We start from the raw sequence: 22559 nt of genomic DNA, 5'->3' as shown, positions 1-22559 counted from the left end.
CACTGTTAAAGCTTCAACAAAATTGTAAGATAGAGAATAATAAAGGGTTACAGTTCAGACTGATGATGACGGAAAGTGAATACTGATCATGATGATAAAGTCACTGGGTTTAGACTTCAGTAAAGTTTTGCAGATTGGATATCTCATGCAAATAATTCAGAAGAGGCTTCATTTTATTTACAAGTTATTCACACTTTTATTCAGTTGACAAGGAAATTTACAGCTTCACAGTTTGAAAACAAGTTTCAGAATTAATTAAAAACTTTTACGTTATAGATATTTGGCATAATTTACATGACAAGACTGGTTCGAACAAATCAGAAAAGGTTAGAACACAAGTTTCGTGTTTGTTTTCATGCTGTAAAATACATTCAGAGGTCAGGAAGTTTGTATGAAACAACAGTGATCAATGTCCTCAGAAACATGAGTTTCAGTCGACTTCTTCAATAGTGGGGCCCTTGGAGGGATCTCCTGAGTGGCCCCCGAAGCCTCCTGACGGCGCTCCTCCCTGGTACAACTTGGTCACGATGGGCGTGCACACCTTCTCCAGTTCCTTCTGCTGATGCTCGTATTCCTCCTTTTCTGCCAGCTGGTTGTTCTCCAGCCAGGAAATTGTCTGGTTGCACTTGTCGATGACCATCTTTTTATCCTCCTCACTGATCTTGCCCTTCATGTTGTCGTCCTCCACGCTGCTCTTCATGTTGAAGGCGTACGACTCCAGCTGGTTCTTGGCTGCCACCTTCTCTCTCTGTTTGTCGTCCTCAGCCTTGTACTTTTCCGCGTCCTGCACCATTCGCTCGATCTCCTCTCGGCTCAGGCGGCCCTTGTCGTTGGTGATGGTGATTTTGTTTTGTTTTCCGGTGCTTTTGTCAACGGCAGACACGTTCAGGATGCCGTTGGCGTCGATGTCGAAGGTCACCTCCACCTGTGGCACGCCTCGGGGGGCTGGAGGGATGCCAGTGAGGTCAAACTTGCCAAGAAGGTTGTTGTCCTTGGTCATGGCTCTCTCGCCTTCGTACACCTGGATCAGCACACCTGGTTGGTTGTCTGCGTACGTGGAGAAGACCTGAGTCTGCTTGGATGGAATGGTGGTGTTTCGTTTGATCAAAGGTGTCATAACACCGCCGGCGGTCTCAATGCCCAGGGACAAGGGAGCCACATCCAGCAGCAGCAGGTCTTGAACGTTCTCAGAAGTGTCGCCCATGAGGATGGCGGCCTGCACCGCCGCACCGTAGGCCACAGCCTCGTCTGGGTTGATGCTCTTGTTCAGCTCTCTGCCATTGAAGAAGTCCTGTAGCAGCTTCTGGATTTTGGGAATTCTGGTGGAGCCACCCACCAGCACGATCTCACTGATTTTGGATTTGTCCAGCTTGGCGTCCTGCAGGGCTTTCTCCACTGGTTCCAGCGTTCCTCGGAAAAGGTCCGAGTTGAGCTCTTCAAAACGCGCTCTTGTGATGGAGGTGTAAAAGTCAATTCCCTCAAACAGAGAATCAATCTCAATGCTGGCCTGGGTGCTGGAGGACAAGGTCCTCTTTGCTCTCTCACATGCCGTGCGCAGCCTCCTCAGGGCTCTCTTGTTCTGGGTGATGTCCTTTTTGTGCTTTCTCTTGAATTCCTCCACAAAGTGCTTGACCATCCGGTTGTCAAAGTCCTCCCCGCCCAGGTGAGTGTCTCCTGCCGTGGCTTTCACTTCAAAGATGCCGTCTTCAATGGTCAGGATGGACACGTCAAAGGTGCCTCCTCCAAGGTCAAAGATCAGCACGTTGCTCTCTCCTTTCTTGGCTTTGTCCAGCCCGTAAGCGATGGCTGCTGCTGTGGGCTCGTTGATGATCCTCAGAACATTCAGTCCAGAGATCACACCTGCGTCCTTGGTGGCCTGTCTCTGTGAGTCGTTGAAATAAGCCGGCACGGTGATCACGGCGTTGGACACCTTCTGTCCCAGGTACGCCTCTGCTATCTCCTTCATTTTAACCAGAACCATTGAGGAGATTTCCTCAGGATAGAAGGCCTTCGTCTCTCCTTTGTACTCCACCTGGACCCTGGGTTTGCCGTTGTCACTGATCACCTTGAAAGGCCACAGCTTCATGTCGGACTGGACAATGGAGTCGGTAAACTTCCTGCCGATGAGCCGCTTGGCGTCAAACACTGTGTTGGTGGGGTTCAAGGCAACTTGATTCTTGGCAGCGTCTCCAATCAGCCTCTCGGTGTCAGTGAAGGCCACATAACTGGGGGTGGTCCTGTTGCCCTGGTCGTTGGCAATGATCTCCACCTTCCCATGTTGGAAAACCCCAACACAAGAATAGGTGGTGCCCAGATCGATGCCAATGGATATTCCCTTTGCTGAGGACATCTTGCTGGCTGTGTTGTAGTTCCTACACAAATACAGGAGACATTGTATTTCAGTTATTAAAGAACTGAGACAAAAAAAGTGGAAGATATTTGTTTCCAAAATTAGTTAATAAAACACTTCCTATGTTAGTTACTACCTGCTCATGCCATTTTTTATGTAGTAAAAAGATACATAGCTTTTTAGGTTTAACATTTTTGTGATTGAAATGTATATACACATTTAAGATGATCTAATGAACTTCTTTAAGCATCAATATTCATTAACAATTTCAACTGAAAATCTGAAATCTGTACTTACTTTCACTGGTGGTCTCTCTTTCTCTCTGTGTCTCTGAGCAGCTTCCTGTTGTCAGCTCTCGTCTCCTTCGTTTTTTGTGAAATTCATGCCTGGACTGACTCAGGTCGCTGGTTTATATACTTCCAGCCACATTTCCAGAAGGCTCGTGGCTCCTCCTCCCCTCAGCGCGCGGACTGAGAGCGTCTGTTATTATTAGAGCGTCAAGCAGCGAGCAGGAGCGCGAGAGCGGGAGAAAGTTCCAGAGAGTTCCAGTCGTCTGGAGCTCAGTGGAGAAGGAGACTGTGAGGGAAATACTGTGGAGGGTAGAGCAGGGAGACTGCAACTGCTGTCTTTATTTTGTTTATTTCAGAGTTCATTCTCACAGTTGAGCTTGTTTTGAAGTTAGTTTTGTTTAGCTGCGTCTAATCCGGCGCATTTATTTTGAAGTAGGAAGTAATTTTTGGGCTTCCGGGTCCTCGTGCGTTATGCTGTGGTATTCTGACATATAGAATTAATAATTAAGTAATTCTATACGTCATTGGTGGTATTGATCAATATGTTCATGCGGTGCTCCGGTTCAGTGTTGTTTTATTTGTGAGCATGTCTCCATGTTCGTGATCATGTCTTTTACGTGTTTTTATTCAGTTTTCACGGTTGATTTGGCGAAGGTAGAGGAGCGTCTGGGTGGAAAATAAACCCGCTGAAAGCGAACCTTCTGCTACGAGGAAACTAACAACATCTGACTGTACGAATGAATGAATCAGTGGTATTATTTCTGGTCATAAGTCAATACACATTAAACACTAATACCAACAAATAGAGTGAACTGTAACTAAACAAGAGACTCGACTGACTGAAGTCCGTGGCTTTATGTCTATCTTACAGGATTTATGTTCATTCATCGTCCCTTGATTCCTACAGTCCCTCCCTGAGAGCGTCTTCCTGCTCTGTTCCCCACAGTATTTCCCTCACAGTCCTGCTCCTTCTCCACTGAGCTCCAGACGACTGGAACTCTCTGGAAGACTCTCCAGCTCTCGCGCTCCTGCTCGCTGCTTGACTTTCTTTCGGGCAGTCAGTCAGTGAGCTGAGAGGAGGAGGAGCTGGAGGAGGAGCCACGAGCCTTCTGGAAGCCAGCTGGGAAATATAGAAACAAGCCAAGTCAGTCCAGGCTGGAAGTTCACAAGAAACACGGAGGAGAAGAAAGCTCGCAAGAGGAAGCTGCTCAGAGAGAGGGAGAGAGACCTTCACTGAGAGTAAGTATGAATGAATGAATGAATGAATGAATGAATTTATTTCGAGATACAGAATACAAAATAAATTAAAGATGTACTGTACAATATTCCATACAAAAAAAGCCACATTTGGTAAACCAAAAAAGCAAGAAAACAAACAAACTGTACAGTACAGCATTAGAGCAAAAAGTGTGTTATAAAAAGATTTCTTGTCTGTACCTCGAAAAGGAGCGGGACAAAGACAAGCTTATAAACACCCACCCCTTGCACATTCAATGTAAGTTTCAGTCAGCTGCTTTAAGTAGAATTTTTTTTTCATAATCTGCACACTCCATACCTGTTATTACATCCTATATTTACAAATGCTATTATACACAACAACTATTACTATATGTTTTTATAATAACTATAATATATAGAAAAGGAAAGCAAATTACAATTTTCTACAGTTGTTATCCTTATTATTGCAAACAGCCAATAGTCATCATTATCATTATTGTCACCATTGTCATCATCTCTACAATCATTACATCAGAAATATTATGAGGTGTATCAGCAGTCATACTGAATGGTGCTGGTGTTTTAAAATTGATTTTCTGCTTTGTTAGTGTGAGGTGCATTAAAAAGACCAGGTGTTTTGTGGACCGGTTGCCTGAGGAGGTCAGTCCCCGGGCAGCAGGACCATCCCTGTCTGAGTGTCCTACATTGGTGATTATATTGTGTCTTACTTAATGTTTACATTCAGCACCATTCCTCCTGACTGTTGATTTTTTTTTTTTTTTTTTTTTGAGATTACTAGATGTATAGAATGATATAGTGATGATCCGACAATGACTACAATATCAAGGTGTTGTATATATTGATATGAGTACATTAATAAATGCAGTAATAAAAATAACAATATTATATATAACTGTATGTTATTAATTAACCAACAATGTAGTAAACTAGCGAAAATTGGTAATGGTAAAAATGCCATTATTGACAGCAGCAAAAGTAGAGAGAAAAATGAGAAAATTACATCAAAGTCACTGAAAAGAATCTCTACATGACAGTAATGAATAATCTTTCTTGTTTTCTCAAATCAATTGAAAGAACCAAATACATTATATTGCTCGATAATTATCAAAAACTTTGGATTTGAACATTTTCTTAAATATTTTAATGGAAGTTGCCTGTTTTATCATATTATCAAGACTGTTCCATAAATTGACTCCTCTAATCGAGATACAACTCCATTTAGTGTTTGTCCTAGCCCTATTTTTTTGGTAGATATCAGTTCCTCTTAAACTATAGTGTGTCTCTCTTGGTTTGAATCTCTCCTGGAGACATTTAGGAAGCATATTATTATGAGCTTTGTACATTAGTGCAACTGTGTTTAGGTCGACTAGATCATGCAATTTTAACATATATAATTTCAAAAATAATGGGTTTGTTGGAGTGTAGTAATCAGCTCCATTGATGATTCTAATTACTTTTTTCTGCAGGATGAAAACTGGTTGAAGTGTAGACTTGTAGGTGTTCCCCCATATTTCTGAACAATAGTTATAATACGGTAGGATGAGGGTATTGTACAGTAAGTGCAATGATTTTTGGTTTACAGAATGTTTAATTTTACACATTATACCAATGGTTTTCGCTATTTTACTTTTGAGATAGTTTACATGTAATTTCCAATTCAACTTTTCATCAATATTTACACCCAAGAACTTAGTATTACTTACCCTCTCTATTTCTGTTTGATTTATTTTCAATTTAGTACATATATCAATCTTCCTATTTCCAAAAATAATATATTTAGTTTTTTTTAAGTTCGTAGATAGTTTGTTATAGTCGAACCATTTTTTTAATGTCTCAAGTTCGTTGCTCACAGTTTCCAGAAGCTGTTCAAGATTCTTCCCAGAGCAGTAGATGCTGGTGTCGTCTGCAAATAAAATAATATGCATTTTTTTAAGGGCTAAGCCTATATCATTTATATATATGTTAAATAATTTGGGACCCAGGACAGAGCCCTATGGAACGCCATGAGTTATGATTTTTTTCCCAGAATCGAAATTATTGAATTGAACATATTGCTCCCTATTGGTGAGATAGTTTTTTAGCCAATCATGAGCCACACCCCTAATTCCGTATCTATTCAATTTGGACAAGAGCAAATTGTGGTCGATGGTGTCAAAGGCTTTACTAAGGTCAATGAAAACTTCAACAGTGTACTCTTTTTTGTCTATTGCTTCTGAAATATCCTCCACCAGTTCCATTATAGCCATTGATGTTGATCTTGAGGTCCTGAATCCAAACTGAAAATCACTTATAAGGTTGTACTTGTTAAGGAAATTATCTAACCTAATGACATACAATTTTTCTAACATTTCTGAGAATTGAGACAATAATGCAATTGGTCTGAAGTTAGTGAACTGGTGTTGATCACCATTTTTAAATATGGGTATCACTTTTGTGGTTTTCATTTTTGCAGGGAAGATGCCGGTGAGAAAGGACTGATTACAAATATATGTGAATGGTGTGATAATGCAGTTAATTATATCTTTGATCAAAACCATATCTAAGTTAGAACTGTCTGTTGACCTCTTACTGTTGAATTGCCCTACTATTTTGATAATTTCGCTTTCCTCAACATCACTGAGAAAAAATGAACTAATATTACTTTCTATATTGTTTATACCCAGTCCTTGTATATTTGTAGGTTCAGCTATTTCATTCGCAAGGGTGGGTCCAACATTTATAAAGAAATCATTGAACTCATTTGCAATGTCCTCATCCTCCTTTATTTTTATTTGGTCCTTCAAGAAATAATTTGAATAATTTTGTTCTTTGGTTCTGTTCTTAATTAAAGCATTTAGAACTTTCCAGGTGCCCTGAATGTTATTCCTGTGATTTTCCAATAATTTATGGTGGTAGTCTCTTTCAGAAGAGTCAGAAGTACAGCTTTCACGTTTAAATAAACATTTAAAATGACAACAAAGTAGAGATATCGATGCTTGAAGATGTTGACTGTATCTAGGTAAAATGTTTAAAATAAATGCCGCAAAAAAAGGGAGTTCCTGATGAAGAGCATGAAAAGAGTTTGAAATGAGCCATAAACCATCACAATGCTTTTGTGATTGGATGATTATATTTAATGATTCGGGCATCAAGATATGTTTTATAGTTTTACACTGAAATCAAGAAAAAGTAGGATTTCCTTTATATTCAAAGCTTTAGGATTAAACTTTCAGGAAGGCTTCCAGACATCAAATTTCGGTCAAGGTGTTAATTTAAGGGGATTTTCACAGTTATTTGTAATAATAATAACAGATTGAAGCCTCATATTCAGCCTCACAAAAACGTTTGTTTTTTAATGAAACACCCCGAAACCATCAATAATACAGATCACATAAAGCTGAATTATGTTAGTGATATGAAGATTGTATTCACACAAAACCAGATTGGATTTTCCATTGAGTGAGCCATCCTGCAGATGATGGATTTCCAATGTGCACAAACGAAATTCTTTCAAACATTGCACTGTGATCAATATTATATGTGCTGGTAGTAATGTTTACGAGGTGAATAAAACAGTCCTCTGCTTGCCTTTGAGAGAAGATTGAGTTATTTTGAAGACAGAAACGTTTAACGAAGTGGAAGGTCTGATTTCATTATCTAAAAAAAAAAAAAACTCAATTGATCAACTTCTTCTGATGATGGGAGTTGATTCCCAGGATTCCACTACTGTATCCACCAGGAAATGATCTTTTTTTAATAGCACGCCCAATGCACTGCAAAAAAGAAAAAAAAAAGATATTAATCCAATAACAGTAATTTTATCATTTTGAAACTACAGCTGGATTTTAGTCATTTCTGTCATATAAATATTCTAATTGAAGGTATCTTTTTAATACACCAAGCTTATTTTTTAACATGATGAACTGTATAAGAGATCATTGATTTTGAGAACAAATATCTTCCACTTTTTTTTTTTTATCTCACTTCTTTAACAACTGAAATACAATGTCTCCTGTATTTGTGTAGGAACTACAACACAGCCAGCAAGATGTCCTCAGCAAAGGGAATATCCATTGGCATCGATCTGGGCACCACCTATTCTTGTGTTGGGGTTTTCCAACATGGGAAGGTGGAGATCATTGCCAACGACCAGGGCAACAGGACCACCCCCAGTTATGTGGCCTTCACTGATACCGAGAGGCTGATTGGAGACGCTGCCAAGAATCAAGTTGCCATGAACCCCACCAACACAGTGTTTGACGCCAAGCGGCTCATCGGCAGGAAGTTTACCGACTCCATTGTCCAGTCCGACATGAAGCTGTGGCCTTTCAAGGTGATCAGTGACAACGGCAAACCCAGAGTCCAGGTGGAGTACAAAGGAGAGACCAAGGCCTTCTATCCTGAGGAAATCTCCTCAATGGTTCTGGTTAAAATGAAGGAGATAGCAGAGGCGTACCTGGGACAGAAGGTGTCCAACGCCGTGATCACCGTGCCGGCTTATTTCAACGACTCACAGAGACAGGCCACCAAGGACGCAGGTGTGATCTGTGGACTGAATGTTCTGAGGATCATCAACGAGCCCACAGCAGCAGCCATCGCTTACGGGCTGGACAAAGCCAAGAAAGGAGAGAGCAACGTGCTGATCTTTGACCTTGGAGGAGGCACCTTTGACGTGTCCATCCTGACCATTGAAGACGGCATCTTTGAAGTGAAAGCCACGGCAGGAGACACTCACCTGGGCGGGGAGGACTTTGACAACCGGATGGTCAAGCACTTTGTGGAGGAATTCAAGAGAAAGCACAAAAAGGACATCACCCAGAACAAGAGAGCCCTGAGGAGGCTGCGCACGGCATGTGAGAGAGCAAAGAGGACCTTGTCCTCCAGCACCCAGGCCAGCATTGAGATTGATTCTCTGTTTGAGGGAATTGACTTTTACACCTCCATCACAAGAGCGCGTTTTGAAGAGCTCAACTCGGACCTTTTCCGAGGAACGCTGGAACCAGTGGAGAAAGCCCTGCAGGACGCCAAGCTGGACAAATCCAAAATCAGTGAGATCGTGCTGGTGGGTGGCTCCACCAGAATTCCCAAAATCCAGAAGCTGCTACAGGACTTCTTCAATGGCAGAGAGCTGAACAAGAGCATCAACCCAGACGAGGCTGTGGCCTACGGTGCGGCGGTGCAGGCCGCCATCCTCATGGGCGACACTTCTGAGAACGTTCAAGACCTGCTGCTGCTGGACGTGGCTCCCTTGTCCCTGGGCATTGAGACCGCCGGTGGTGTTATGACACCTCTGATCAAACGAAACACCACCATTCCATCCAAGCAGACTCAGGTCTTCTCCACGTACGCAGACAACCAACCAGGTGTGCTGATCCAGGTGTACGAAGGCGAGAGAGCCATGACCAAGGACAACAACCTTCTTGGCAAGTTTGACCTCACTGGCATCCCTCCAGCCCCCCGAGGCGTGCCACAGGTGGAGGTGACCTTCGACATCGACGCCAACGGCATCCTGAACGTGTCTGCCGTTGACAAAAGCACCGGAAAACAAAACAAAATCACCATCACCAACGACAAGGGCCGCCTGAGCCGAGAGGAGATCGAGCGAATGGTGCAGGACGCGGAAAAGTACAAGGCTGAGGACGACAAACAGAGAGAGAAGGTGGCAGCCAAGAACCAGCTGGAGTCGTACGCCTTCAACATGAAGAGCAGCGTGGAGGACGACAACATGAAGGGCAAGATCAGTGAGGAGGATAAAAAGATGGTCGTCGACAAGTGCAACTACACCATTTCCTGGCTGGAGAACAACCAGCTGGCAGAAAAGGAGGAATACGAGCATCAGCAGAAGGAACTGGAGAAGGTGTGCACGCCCATCGTGACCAAGTTGTACCAGGGAGGAGCGCCGTCAGGAGGCTTCGGGGGCCACTCAGGACATCCCTCCAAGGGCCCCACTATTGAAGAAGTCGACTGAAACTCATGTTTCTGAGGACATTGATCACTGTTGTTTCATACAAACTTCCTGACTTTTGAATGTATTTTACAGCATGAGAAAAAACATGAAGCTTCTGTTCGAACCTGAATCTGTTCTGATTTCTATTCTAACCAATGTTGTTTTGTAAATTGTTCCAAAAGTCCATAAAATGTTATTTTTTTTAATCTATGTTTTAAACTTGGCTTGAAACTGTAACTTTCCACGTCTACTGAATAAAGGTGTGAAAAACTTGTAAATAAAATGAGGCCTCTTTTGAATTATTGTTTGCATGAGATGTCCAATCTGCAAAACTTCACTGAACTTTAAACCCAGAGAATTTATCATGATCAGTATTCTCTTTCCCTCATCATCTGTCTGAACTGTAACCCTGAATTATTCTCTATTTTACAACTTCACTGAAATTTGACAGTGGGTTGAAACATTTACGTTCATCACTTAGTTTCCTGATAAAATTTTAGCTTCATTGCTAATTTGATGCATTCATTTAATGCATAGCATACATGTAGGACATGTTGATCACATACAATACTATAGTTGGCACAACAGTGTCAGATAATACAGCAACAATCATGTGCCAGACCTCAAGTACAGTACTTTCAACATTTTTTTCTCCAACAAAAATTTTTTTAACAAGGTCAGTGCTGGAATTTAGCAGTGACTGATTTAAAAGGAACATTGATGCCATTTAGACTGAAGGAGTTATCCAGTCAGCCTCTTCAGAGACACAAATGGAAAACTTGACTGGAAGTTATGAACTTTGAAAGCTGCACAGACTTTTCTTTGAAACTATTTCCCACCTGAGATCTGAGAGGAGACGTCCAGTCATCTGTCCACATGCTGACCACTCAAAAAACTCAAGAACAGAGTAAGAGAGTATACTGGAGCATGAAAGAGATGAGAGGAAAAGATTCATGATGCCCCAGTTGAACAGCTAAGTTGTATCATGACATATGCGTGTGTGTGTTTGTGTGTGTGTGTGTGTGTGTGTGTGTGTGTGTGTGTGTTCTTGTACATACCTAAAAGTAAGGACCAAAATTGGTATTTCACCAACAGAGTGAGGACATTTTTGCAAAGTGAGGACATTTTTGCTGGTCCTCACTTTTCAAAAGGCCTTTTTTGGCCTTTTTGAGGGTTTCAACTTGGTTTTTGATTTAGGGTTACAATTGGGTTTAGGTTAGGTTTAGGGCATAGGTTAGGGTTAGGCATTTATTTTTGATGGTTAGGGTTCGGGTAAGGGGCTAGGAAATGCATTATGTCAATGAGTGTCCTCACAACGATATAAGTACAAACGTGTGTGTGTGTGTGTGTGTGTGTGTGTGTGTGTGTGTGTGTGTGTGTGTGTGTGTGTGTGTGTGTGTGTGTGTCTCAACATTATTCTGATGTTACCTGATGGAGACGATGTCCCCAGTTAAAGCACAGGTTGGGGTAAACCTCTTAATCTTGATTTCACATACAGTCTACATGATGGTTCAAAAAAAAAAAAAAAAATTTTATTTGTTCCAAATTTGTTGAGAAGTGCATGAAAAGTAAACAAAGTCAGGATGGAATCAAACTTTCTGGCAGTAAACCGAAGGCAGAACTTTGAAACTGTCATCATTTAGATGTCATTGGTCTATTTATCATCATGGACAGCAGTGGACTGGAGGACGGAGAAACAGATTTAGGATTCAAGATTCTGCAAAGTTTCCCTCACATCTGACAGGTCACCACTGTGGGCTGTTGCTGGAAAATACTGCAATGAATGCCAGTGGAAAAAGGTGTGCTCGACAGGCATAAACCAAGACTATTGTGGAGAAAGAGACAGTTGCTTGTTTGGTCCAGGTGGAGGCAGTGTCGCAGTGAAGAAGCTGAGAAGCTGTTTTGGTGATGAGAGAAAAGAAAAAAGACAGAGAAGAGCTGAACATGTGTGAAGACATCAGCTGTGATCCTGTGAGTGGAGCCAGTGCTCTAAAAGACTGGGTCTGGTTGTGTTGCTCAGGCTGCACTGCAGCGTCTGTTCACAGGCGCGATCCCACTACTGAGCAGCACGAGGGCTTTGACCTGCTCCGTTTCCGACCTGGGCCGATGCACCCCTCCTTAGACGACCTGGTGGTCCCGGGCTCCCCCAGGATCACCATATCGATGCCCAACTTAGTGCGGACACCCGATCGACACAGTCCACTGCAGCTCAGAGCTCCTGAGCTCAAACCATCCTCCAGCCTCAGCCTCCCGGGAGCTTGGATTATAGGTGTGCGCCACTGCACCCGGCGAGAATCACCTCCATTCACAGAGAGTTTCAGGTTTTACAAACGCGACGTTGAGCCGAGGTTCAACATGGATGATGGAGGGATGAGGAAATGAACAAAGCTCCAAAAAAGAAAACTTGAAAACAACCTATCTCATTCACAATTTCTGTCCTTAATACTCATGAACATGATCAATGTCCATCTGGTCACCTTCTACAGCCAGTTCTCCAGACTCAGCTCATTGTGGGCACAGCTAGTAAACTCCTGGAATCTCCGTCTGCGATTCAATATGAATGACAGAAGGATTTTATGGATAGGTGGAATAGCGTCTGCTTCATTGATCAATTCAAAGCTGTCCATACATTGGTTAGGAGGGGTTCATGAAGAAAAATGTGACGTTAAATCAATAAAGCATCAGACTTGAGGAAAAGAATGATATTAATGATGTTTTTTAACTTGTATTTCTCACTTGAAGACTTACTCTTGGCCATAGAATGAATCAGGAATGAATCATCTTCAATGTGACATGTTAGAAAATGGAAGTGAGTGAGAATCAGAGGGAATATTGTCAGTGATGAAGCCCATGTGGAAAGAGGGCACTCTCCCAGTTACTGAGAAACAATCTCAATTTGTGATATTTGGTCATAAGAAAGCAAAATATGTTGGTTTCTGTGTGTATGGACAGCCAGTTCAGAAAGTCAAAGACATCAGGAGATAATCTGATGACAAAGTTGATGAGAAAGAACAGACAATCAGTGTTTTAAATAAATGTGAGAAGGTTGTTAATGAAATGTGTAATGGGTGCACACGGGGTTCTCATAGTCATGAATGCACAGTTAATGATCCACAGGACAATGAGAAGATGAAGACTTGACTGTAGTTTAATACAGCAGTCAACAAATACAAAGGAAAAACTAGATAGCCAGACAAAAAACAAACAGAAAACTGGGCGACGAAATCGGGGGGGAATTGGGGTTTATTTTGGAGCCAAAATACGGGTTTTTTAACCAGCTACACTGACAGCTACATTTTGCCATCCCTGGGTGTGTTCCAAGGCAGTAATATCATATATACCTTATTTTCCTGAGTAAAAGTCTCACCTCACCTGACTCAAGTCTATATTTTGACTGACATGAACAAACGACAATAAAATAACAGAGAATTGTATAAAACACAAGTGATGCATGGCCTGAAGCATTTGTGTTATGTCTATGGCTCTTAAAGGAGGAAAGGCGGTAACATAAAACCAGTGGTGGGCCGTCAGGGCCTGCAAAGCCTTCTCTGCTGGCCTAAAAATGATCTGAATTACAGACTGATGTAAATTATATGTTGTCCATAAATAATTAATAAATGATTCCAAACGGTATGTTCCAGTTCCTTTCATAGTTTCCCCGTGGTTGCGCTGCTTCCAGACATGTTTTTTTCATATTAAATCATTTAACCAATCAGATTTCGAGTTGGCGACTCAGCGCCTTCTCGCTTCTAACAACAGCATATCCAGGCCCTCTGGTTTACATTCACCAAGAGATACAGTAGGGGGCGGTATGCACCTAAGTTGTTGGTCGCCTACCGCAATTATTCCAAAGAAGAAGAAGAAGAAGCCCTGAAGAGAAATAAAACTTACGCCAGAAATCCCACAGGGCAAGCTGGACTTTTAGCCCTGGCTTTATGGAACTGAAACGCACGGATAATCTATATGACAGAGCAGTTGAACTCTTTTTGAGGAAGGAAAGGAGGATGTGTTTTGTTTTCAAATAATTGGGATTTTGGTGAGTAAAATGTTCCTCTTTTCCTAAATTATATTGCTGTTTTATTAAGTTGTTGATGATCATTGTATGTGCACAGATGTAGTAGGAGAATTGTGCACTTCAGCAAAGGCATTTATTCTGGCTGCACAAGTATCTATCTGCTGTGGAACAACTCTTTATGTGCATATCTGCATAATAAGATTTTTTTTGTAGACAAAATAGTTATTGAGAGGTGGATTGGTTCAGGCGGATCTGTTCTGAAGGCCTTAGAGTGAAATGCACGGTCCGCCACTGATAAAACCCAACGGTGGGTGTATGTTGTAATTGTCTTCCCTGTTGCAGTGTCTTGTAACTTGCAGACGGTCCCTCTACACTGCAGCACTCCCCTCATAGAAATCAATGTTGTTTCACCTGACTGATGCTTTTGATAAAAAATGAGTTTGTAGCATATCTCACGGCTATGGGAAGGAGGCGCCCATTGTGTGCTGCTGACGTTGTGTTAAAGAGTAATTAAAAAAACAACATTTACAATGTGACTCAGCTTTCCGGAAGGACTTCTGGTTGATTTTCGGTTCTCTCTCGTAATTTTTATTTTATTTTATTTTTTTTTTTTGCCGTATTTTTTTCTTTTTCGATTGCATAAATGGCAATACGCCCGTATTTGCTAAAATTGCATTTCCCCTCATTAAAATAACCTTCTCACTTGATGGGTATGTGACCACACAGCACCGCAGTCCTGGGCTCTCAGTCAGCCCCGCCCCCTCGCTGTCTTTTTTTCCGTCTCTGATTCATTCATTCCAACATGGCCGCCTCCGGGAGCCTCATTTGGTGGTCATAGAAACAAACGGGTGACGTCACGAATGGTTAGCTATGGCATCACCATTGGTTGCCAATGTGACCGCCACTTGAAAGGAGCCTGTTGTCTCATCAGAAGCCCATAGCTTCCTGCTTACATCTGCCTAGCTTCAGATCACTTGCATTTGATTCCCGGAGTGAATTCAGCTTGTCGAGCGACTTCACTTTTTGGCGTCTTTTAGAGACTTTTAGAGACTTTTGGAGAGTTTTGGAGACTATTTCCGAGCGTTTTACAAGGCTTACTCTGAACGGTTTAACCAGGAGACTGAATATGAACAGTTCAGATCTACAAAACATGACTTCCCCGCAGACTAGGGAGGCCTGCGACCCTGAGGTAAGACAAGAGCATTCAGTTCCAACAAACACAGTTCTAACATGTGGATAATTAGCTGGAAATACAACTTCTGTGAGCCCTTAATTTAACTGAGGTATTTCTTAGCTCCTGCTGCAACTGTGCCATCAGATATACCACTAAATTCATTATTGACCTATGCTACAATTATCATAAATGGTCAGTTTTAATTTCCAGCTGCTTTTAGCTACTTCAGTGATGCTCAAACATCTGATGTTTTTCTAAATATCTCTATTTGTTTGCGTTCACTTCTTTTTCCATTTTTTTTCTGAAAACATGAACTCTGTATTCTCTATTTGTGTCCTGTTGCCTTCACAGCCACAGGAAGCTCAGGTTCGGACCTTCTGCTTGAACAATGGTGACCTTAACAAGTGCAGCAATGCTTGGAGGCCCAGAATGAAGAGGAGCAGCCCTGCGAAGGACCCAGAAATGCTGCAAACGGAGGTACGGGCAAAAGTTCACACTCAAAACACTCTACCTACACTGCACTACGGATTTCAGTGTGCCTGTGCCGGCTAAATGTTTGATGTTCTCACTGATTAACCATATTTTTAAAATGATTTCCCCCCCAGGACCTCCTGCGGCAAGTGCGGGTCATCTTGAATAAACTGACTCCGGAGAGGTTCGACCGGCTGGTGGAGCAGGTGCTGGAGCTGAACATCGACTCCGAGGAGAGGCTGAGCGGTGTGGTGGACCTGGTCTTCCAGAAGGCCATCGACGAGCCCAGCTTCTCCGTCATGTACGGACAGCTGTGCCACCGCCTTGCCCTTGTAAGCACGCTTTTTTTTTTTTTTTAATCACAGTTCGTTAAGAATGAAAGTGTACATTTTAAAACAGAGGACATTGGGTTGTAGTTGTAAATGCGTCTGTCTGAATATCAAGTAGCTCGGGCGATCTTCAGAGGCCTGATTGTTTTGATCTGTTCTTTTGGAGACTCACTGATTTGGTGATGAATGTTGAAAAAGTGAATTTCTGTTGGGGAAACATGAATTCATGATCCACCAACATGAACCTTCCCATCAGAAATACTTTTTAAATGCTTTTACGTGTTCTGAAGTTAAAAATGATGAATGGTTTGTGCCACACAAACATTTTTGAAGCGGTTTGCTTTTCCCCCTAACCTTAACCTCTGTCTGTGGTTCACAGGTGAAGGTGCAGATGGCCGAGAAAGCCGACAGCACAATGACCTTCCGCAGGCTGCTGCTTCGCCGCTGCCAGAAGGAGTTCGACATGGAGAGGAGTGACGACGTGGTGGTTCAGAAGAAGCAGGCGGAGCTGGACTCTTCTGCATCCGTAAGTGTTGATTCAACTTCTCATTGTTTCGCAGATATGTCTGAACGGCTCAGTGAGTCTCATGTGAATGTTTTTCTTTCTTTCTTCAGGCTACAGAGCGCGAGCGGCTCCAGGAGGAGCTGGAGGATATCAAGACCAAGGCTCGGAGGCGCTCGCTCGGACTCGTCAAACTCATTGGAGAGCTCTTCAAGTTGAAGATGTTGACGGCGGCCATTATTTTCAGCTGTACCTCCCAGCTGTTAGAGAAGCAGGACGAGGACTCGCTGCAGGGTCTCTGCGCGCTGCTCACAACTGTCGGCAAAGAGCTCGACGCTAAAGGAGCCAAGGTGAGACTGAGGATGCCGGTTTATCGGTTCTGGATTGATGTTTTTATTTTCCTCAAATATCAAACTGACACTTTTGGGACATATATTTAGCCATGGTGCTGAAAATTACAAGAGAATTTTATGTGAGATTCAAACTAGCTCAGCTTATCTTAAAGGCTCCAAACCAGAAAACCTTGATGTGAAAATCAGTCCCTTCAATCGGAGCATGTAGTCTTATTTAATCTGAGGGAAGAAAGTGAGAGTTAGAGTGAAATGAAAGGAACTTCCCAAATAACTGCTTTTTGTTGTTCTGAAACAGAGAAACAAAAATAACACTTTCTCTCATCTTCTCCTTGTTTTTCTTTCCATCAGAAACAGATGGATCAGATGTTCAATCAGATTCAAGAACTGATCCAGGAGCGCCGAACGTCGGCACGAATCCGCTTCATGCTGCAGGACGTGGTGGCGTTAAAAGAGGTGAGTGTTTGGGTTGAGAGATTGAACTCTTAACTCCTGGACCGACATTAACAAAATCCGTTGATTCTTCTCAGGAAAAGTGGGTTCCTCGCAAGGCCGACCAGGGCCCGAAGACCCTCCTCCAGGTCCACCAAGAGGCTGAAATGGAGCAACAGGAGGAGCAGCTCCAAACGACGAAGCAGCTGTTCCCCAAAACCGAATGGAGACGAGCAGGTGAGTCCCTCAGTGGAAATCCTCTATAAGGCTGAGAATCTCTCAGCTGACTTATGATTTGCCCTCATGCAGAAATAGTGAAACATGAATATGTCCTTCAGTCGCCACTCTGACTGATCAGTGTTTTTAAACTGTGTGTTTTCTCTGTGTGATGGTGTGTTCTCAGGAACCTCGGTCGCTTCTCCATACCGGAACAAAGAAAGCAGCTTCTCTGCTCCCACCAGGACCTTCATCCCCTGGAACACCCCCAGGTTTTCAAAGGTGAGACACACTGCAGGCAGGCTGAGCTCCACTTCCAGCAGCTGGATGGAAACTACTGCCTTTTCACTGCTTTTTTACCAGCAGTGACGCTGACCTCCTCCAGGACGGATGTTGTAAATGCATTTTTCCAGCTGGAGCAGAATGAGCACGTTTCCATTGTTTTAAGAAAAGACACAGTGCATTCTTTTTCTGAGTGTTACATTTCTTCAAGACTACAGAATCCATAATTATCTCTCTATTTTCCTGCAGCGGCCACAGTCAGATGAGGCCTTCCAGCTGCGCCCACAGGGTCGCTCGCTACGGGAACGGGGATGTCGTGGATGGACTCCAGCTGTGAACTCTGGTAAGATCGCTTCCTCCTTGATTTCTCTCTTTTTTTGAATCCGAACAAATACTTTAATTGGGGCTGTCAGTTTTAATGGCATTAATTGAAGTTAATTAATGAAGCGCTGTCAATAGGGAACTTTTTTCAATCTTGATTAATTGCAGATTTAGGGTTAGAGTTAGCAAGTGTGTCAAAGAAAAGACATAAGAGAATAAAAGTGCTTCATTGTTTTCATCCCTGGTCAGTACAGGTGAATTATGAGGATTAGATTCCTCATTTGATGCTTGAGAATGTCACAAATACGCTGCTGTGGCGTTTATGTTTTGTTCTGCTCAACACAAAAAGACAAAATCTGAAGTTTCTGCTGTTTTTCTAATGTGCTGCTGCGTGTGAGTGGTGATAATGAGGCTTTTCCTTGATTGATCTCTTTTGCAGAAACAAGAGTTTCCAAGACCGCCGGCCCCAAACGAGACCCTGCGCTGCTGTCAGCGCCTTGGTCTCGGCTCTCCACTTCCCCCACAAGACCCAGACATGGCGGCGCTGGAAACATGAAAAAGACAGATGTGAAGCAGAGACACAGTGAGACCAGCGAGATGGAGGAAAACCGAGTTGAGCCAGGTGAGCTGACGGTGGTCGATACCAAACCTGCATGATGCAAACTCAAGCTTTATTATGATTGTTTCCTAAATATCAGAGCAGCTCAGAGCAGCTTGACTTGGTTGTTATTTTAAACAGTGTGTAAAAACCCGACAAAAACACAAATGTGACTCTACATTTTTTGTTGACAGTGACAGTGGTGGAACCAGTGGAGCAGGTGGAACCACGAGAGCCCCTTCAACTGGCGGAAGCGCTGGAGCCCCTTCAGCCGGCCGAACCGCTGGAGCCACTTCAGCCGGTGGAACCGCTGGTGCCCGTTCAACCGGTGGAACCACTAGAGCCCCTTCAGTTGGTGGACCCACTGGAGCCCCTTCTGCCGGTGGAACCGCTGGAGCTCGTTCAGCCGGCAGAACCGCTGGAGCCCCTTCCGCCGGTGGAACCACTGGAGCCCCTTCAGCCGGCCGAACCGCTGGTGCCCGTTCAACCGGTGGAACCACTACAGCCCCTTCCGTTGGTGGACCCACTGGAGCCCCTTCAGCCAGTGGAACAGCTGGAGCACCTTCAGCCGGTGGAACCGCTGGAGCACCTTCAGCTGGCGGAAACGCTGGAGCACCTTCAGTCGGCGGAACCGCTGGAGCTCGTTCACCCGGCGGAACCGCTGGAGCACTTTCAGCCGGCGGAACCGCTGGGGCTCGTTCAGCCGGCGGAACCGCTGGAGCTCGTTCAGCCGGTGGAACCGCTGGAGCTCGTTCAGCCGGTGGAACCACTGGAGCCCCTTCAGTCGGTGGAATCACTGGAGCCCATTCAGCCGGTGGAACCACTGGAGATTGTGGAACTGCTGAAACCGGCTGAATTGAGCTCTGAGGAGCTAAGAAAGATGAAGAAGAGAGCCAGGAGACAGAGAAAAAAAGAGGCCAGACAAAAAGCAGCCATGGAGGAAAGCAGAGTTGAGCCAGGTGAGCTGACGGTGGTCGATACCAAACCTGCATGTTTTATTGTGATTGTTTCCTAAATTTCAGAGCAGCTCAGAGCAGCTTTACTTGGTTGTTGTTTTAAACAGTGTGTAAAAACCCTACAAAAACACAAACGTGACTCTACATTTTTTGTTGACAGTGACAGCAGTGGAACCAGTGGAGCAGGTGGAACCACGAGAGCCCCTTCAGCCGGCGGAATCGCTGGAGCTCGTTCAACCAGTGGAACCACTAGAGCCCCTTCAGTTGGTGGACCCACAAGAGCCCCTTCAGCCGGCGGAACCACTGGAGCCCCTTCAGCCGGCGGAACCGCTGGAGCGCATTCAGCCGGTGGAACCGCTGGAGCTCGTTCAGCCGGCGGAACCGCTGGAGCTTGTTCAGCCGGTGGAACCGCTGGAGCTCGTTCAGTCGGTGGAACCGCCGGAGTCCCTTCAGCCGGCGGAACCACTGGAGCCCCTTCAGTCAGCGGAACCACTCGAGCCCCTTCAGCCAGTGGAACCACTGGAGCACCTTCAGTTGGTGGAACCACTGGCGCCCCTTCAGGCGGCGGAACCACGGGAGCTCGTTCAGTCGGCGGAACCGCTGGAGCCCCTTCAGTCGGCGGAACCGCTGGAGCCCATTCAGTCGGTGGAACCGCTGGAGCCTGTGGAACTGCTGAAACCGGCTGAATTGAGCTCTGAGGAGCTACGAAAGATGAAGAAGAGAGCCAGGAGACAGAGACAAAAAGAGGCCAGACAAAAAGCAGCCATGGAGGAAATCAGAGTTGAGCCAGGTGAGCTGACGATGGTCGATACCAAACCTGCATGTTTTATTATGATTGGTTCCTAAATATCAGAGCAGCTCAGAGCAGCTTGACTTGGTTGTTATTTTAAACAGTGTGGAAAAACCTCACAAAAACACAAATGTGACTCTACATTTTTTGTTGACAGTGACAGCGGTGGAGCCAGTGGAGCAGGTGGAACCACAAGAGTCCCTTCAGCCAGTGGAACCGCTGGAGCTCATTCAGCAGGTGGACCTGCTGGAGCTCGTTCAGCCGGCGGAACCGCTGGAGCACCTTCAGCCGGCGGAACCGCTGGAGCTCGTTCAGCCGGTGGAATCGCTGGAGCTCGTTCAGCCGGTGGAACCACTGGAGCCTGTGGAACCGCTGAAACTGGCTCAATTGAACTATGAGGAGCTAAGAAAGATGAAGAAAAGAGCCAGGAGACAGAGAAAAAAAGAGGCCAAACAACAAGCAGCCATGGAGGAAAACAGAGTTGAGCCAGGTGAGCTGACGGTGGTCGATACCAAGCCTGCATGACGCAAACACATGTTTTATTATGATTATTTCCTAAATATCAGAACAGCTTGACTTCGTTGTTGTTTTCAACAGTGTGTAAAAACTCCACATAAACACTAATGTGACTCTGCATTTTTTGTTGACAGTGAAAGTGGTGGAACCCGTGGAGGCCCTTCAGCCAGAGGAACAGGTGGAGCAGGTGGAACCGCTGGAGCCTGTTCACCCAGAGGAACAGGTGGAGCAGGTGGAATCAGTGGCGCCTGTGGAGCCCACGGAGCCTTTAGAGCCGCTGTGTTCTTCTCTTTTTCAGGCCAACGTGGAGGACAGTCAGATTAAGTCGTCCTCCTTCATGAGAGCTGTGTTGAAGGCCGTGCGTCAGCCCGCAGTGAACGGTAAGCACCGCAGCACCTGGAGGAGACCCTCCTCTGGTGTCAGCCCCGCTATAACATTCCCAGTGGGAACGGAGCGACTTCTCGCCATGCACTCACCCTCACGCTTTCTCTTGCTTTGCTGCACAGGTAATGAAGCCAGCTGTCGAGTGGACACAGTCGTCCTGAAGAAGAGCTTGCCGGTCCTACGACAATACCTGGACTCCGACGATGAGCGACAGCTGCAGGCGCTTTATGCCCTTCAGGCTCTGAATGAGTCCCTCGGTCACCCTACAGGTAAGATGAATTTCTTGACTACATTGTGGCTTTTGACACCAAGAAGGAGCACTCACAGAAATCCTCTAATGTCTGTCTCCTCTCCTGTTCTCCAGACTTCCTGCAGATGTTCTTCGATTTATTCTATGACTGGGGACTGATCTCAGCTGCCACGTTCCTCAAGTGGCAGATGAGCAGAGACGATGCCGAGCCGAAGGGAAAAGCCAAGGCCGTCGAGTCCACCATGCCCTTCTTCACCTTCCTGCGAGTGTGTGAGGGACTCTGAGCTCCAGACAAGAAGATGGAACAGAGTGCCGGAATTTAGAACAATGGGTGGAGAATTTAGAACAAGGTGTAGGGAAGTAGTGCAAGTAAGTTGCTACTTTCCAGGACGCAAATAGCCTAAAAAAAGAAAAAAGAAGAGCAAAACTCAAGGCATAAGTACGCTAACGAAGAAAACTAATTTCCAGTACAAAAATATTGAATCAAAAGACAAAAAAAAGAGCTAAGCTCAAGGCACAAGCAGGCTAACAAAGAAAACTAATTTCCAGGACAAAAAAAGGTTATCAAAAGACAAAAAAAAGAGCTAAGCTCAAGGCACAAGCAGGCCAACAAAGAAAACTAATTTCCAGGACAAAAAAAGGTTATCAAAAGACAAAAAAAAGAGCTAAGCTCAAGGCACAAGCAGGCCAACAAAGAAAACTAATTTCCAGGACAAAAAAAGGTTATCAAAAGACAAAAAAAAAAGAGCTAAGCTCAAGGCACAAGCAGGCCAACAAAGAAACCTAATTTCTAGGACAAAAATAGATTACAAAAAGAAAAAATGATAATCTTTTATTACGGAACAGGGACGCTGGAAAACCAAAACACAACGGAGCAGCGACGTGCCGTGAGGAGGAAGGGGAGGCCGGGCTTCCCCGACCGTCACAAAAATAAAAATAAAATAAAATTACAAAAATAAATGAAATGGTTGTATTTTCCAGTGATTTTATAAACTAATTATGAATTGAACTTGGCCGTTTTTACATTTTCTTTTAATTTTCATTAAAATACTGAGAAGAGACTCGGCAACGGACACAGTGCGACACAGCGCTGCCCCGCCTACATCCGGAGGCCAGGTTTGACTGAGCCTCAGATGAGGGCGGTGCTCTGTCTTTATGTTGCTATTGA

At 44.3% G+C, this 22559-nt stretch overlaps 3 protein-coding genes across 3 annotated transcripts; 2 read left to right on the top strand and 1 right to left on the bottom strand.

Annotated features, from left to right (window-relative positions):
- Positions 1 to 317: 317 nt before the first annotated feature.
- LOC115408030 (heat shock 70 kDa protein) lies at positions 318 to 15222 on the bottom strand. The gene is made up of 2 exons (XM_030118616.1): positions 15219 to 15222; positions 318 to 2372 (listed from the first exon to the last, which is right to left on the bottom strand). The coding sequence occupies exon 2, from the start codon at positions 2348 to 2350 to the stop codon at positions 431 to 433; it is 1920 nt and encodes a 639-aa protein (XP_029974476.1). The 5' UTR covers positions 2351 to 2372; positions 15219 to 15222; the 3' UTR covers positions 318 to 430.
- Positions 3731 to 9965, top strand: LOC115408031 (heat shock 70 kDa protein-like). Its single transcript, XM_030118617.1, has 2 exons — positions 3731 to 3879; positions 7885 to 9965. The coding sequence occupies exon 2, from the start codon at positions 7907 to 7909 to the stop codon at positions 9824 to 9826; it is 1920 nt and encodes a 639-aa protein (XP_029974477.1). The 5' UTR covers positions 3731 to 3879; positions 7885 to 7906; the 3' UTR covers positions 9827 to 9965.
- LOC115407453 (eukaryotic translation initiation factor 4 gamma 3-like) lies at positions 11912 to 21675 on the top strand. The gene is made up of 13 exons (XM_030117801.1): positions 11912 to 11980; positions 15346 to 15471; positions 15600 to 15797; positions 16174 to 16320; positions 16410 to 16646; positions 16998 to 17108; positions 17183 to 17315; positions 17482 to 17576; positions 18837 to 19278; positions 20892 to 20989; positions 21056 to 21137; positions 21273 to 21410; positions 21506 to 21675. The coding sequence occupies exons 1-13, from the start codon at positions 11912 to 11914 to the stop codon at positions 21673 to 21675; spliced, it is 2046 nt and encodes a 681-aa protein (XP_029973661.1).
- Positions 21676 to 22559: the final 884 nt, after the last annotated feature.

Source organism: Salarias fasciatus, chromosome 20 (genome assembly GCF_902148845.1).
Source record: "Salarias fasciatus chromosome 20, fSalaFa1.1, whole genome shotgun sequence".
Taxonomy (NCBI): domain Eukaryota; kingdom Metazoa; phylum Chordata; class Actinopteri; order Blenniiformes; family Blenniidae; genus Salarias; species Salarias fasciatus.
The sequence above is the reverse complement of the archived record's forward strand: the minus strand, read 5'-3'. Positions and strand labels throughout refer to the sequence as shown.

Coding starts and splice junctions, on each gene's coding strand:
- LOC115408030 (XM_030118616.1), bottom strand. CDS start 2,350: ATGTCCTCAGCAAAGGGAATATCCATTGGCATCGATCTGGGCACCACC.
- LOC115408031 (XM_030118617.1), top strand. CDS start 7,907: ATGTCCTCAGCAAAGGGAATATCCATTGGCATCGATCTGGGCACCACC.
- LOC115407453 (XM_030117801.1), top strand. CDS start 11,912: ATGCACCCCTCCTTAGACGACCTGGTGGTCCCGGGCTCCCCCAGGATC. Junction 16,647..16,997: donor TCGACGCTAAAGGAGCCAAG/GTGAGACTGAGG, acceptor TCTTTCCATCAG/AAACAGATGGATCAGATGTT. Junction 17,316..17,481: donor AACCGAATGGAGACGAGCAG/GTGAGTCCCTCA, acceptor GTGTGTTCTCAG/GAACCTCGGTCGCTTCTCCA.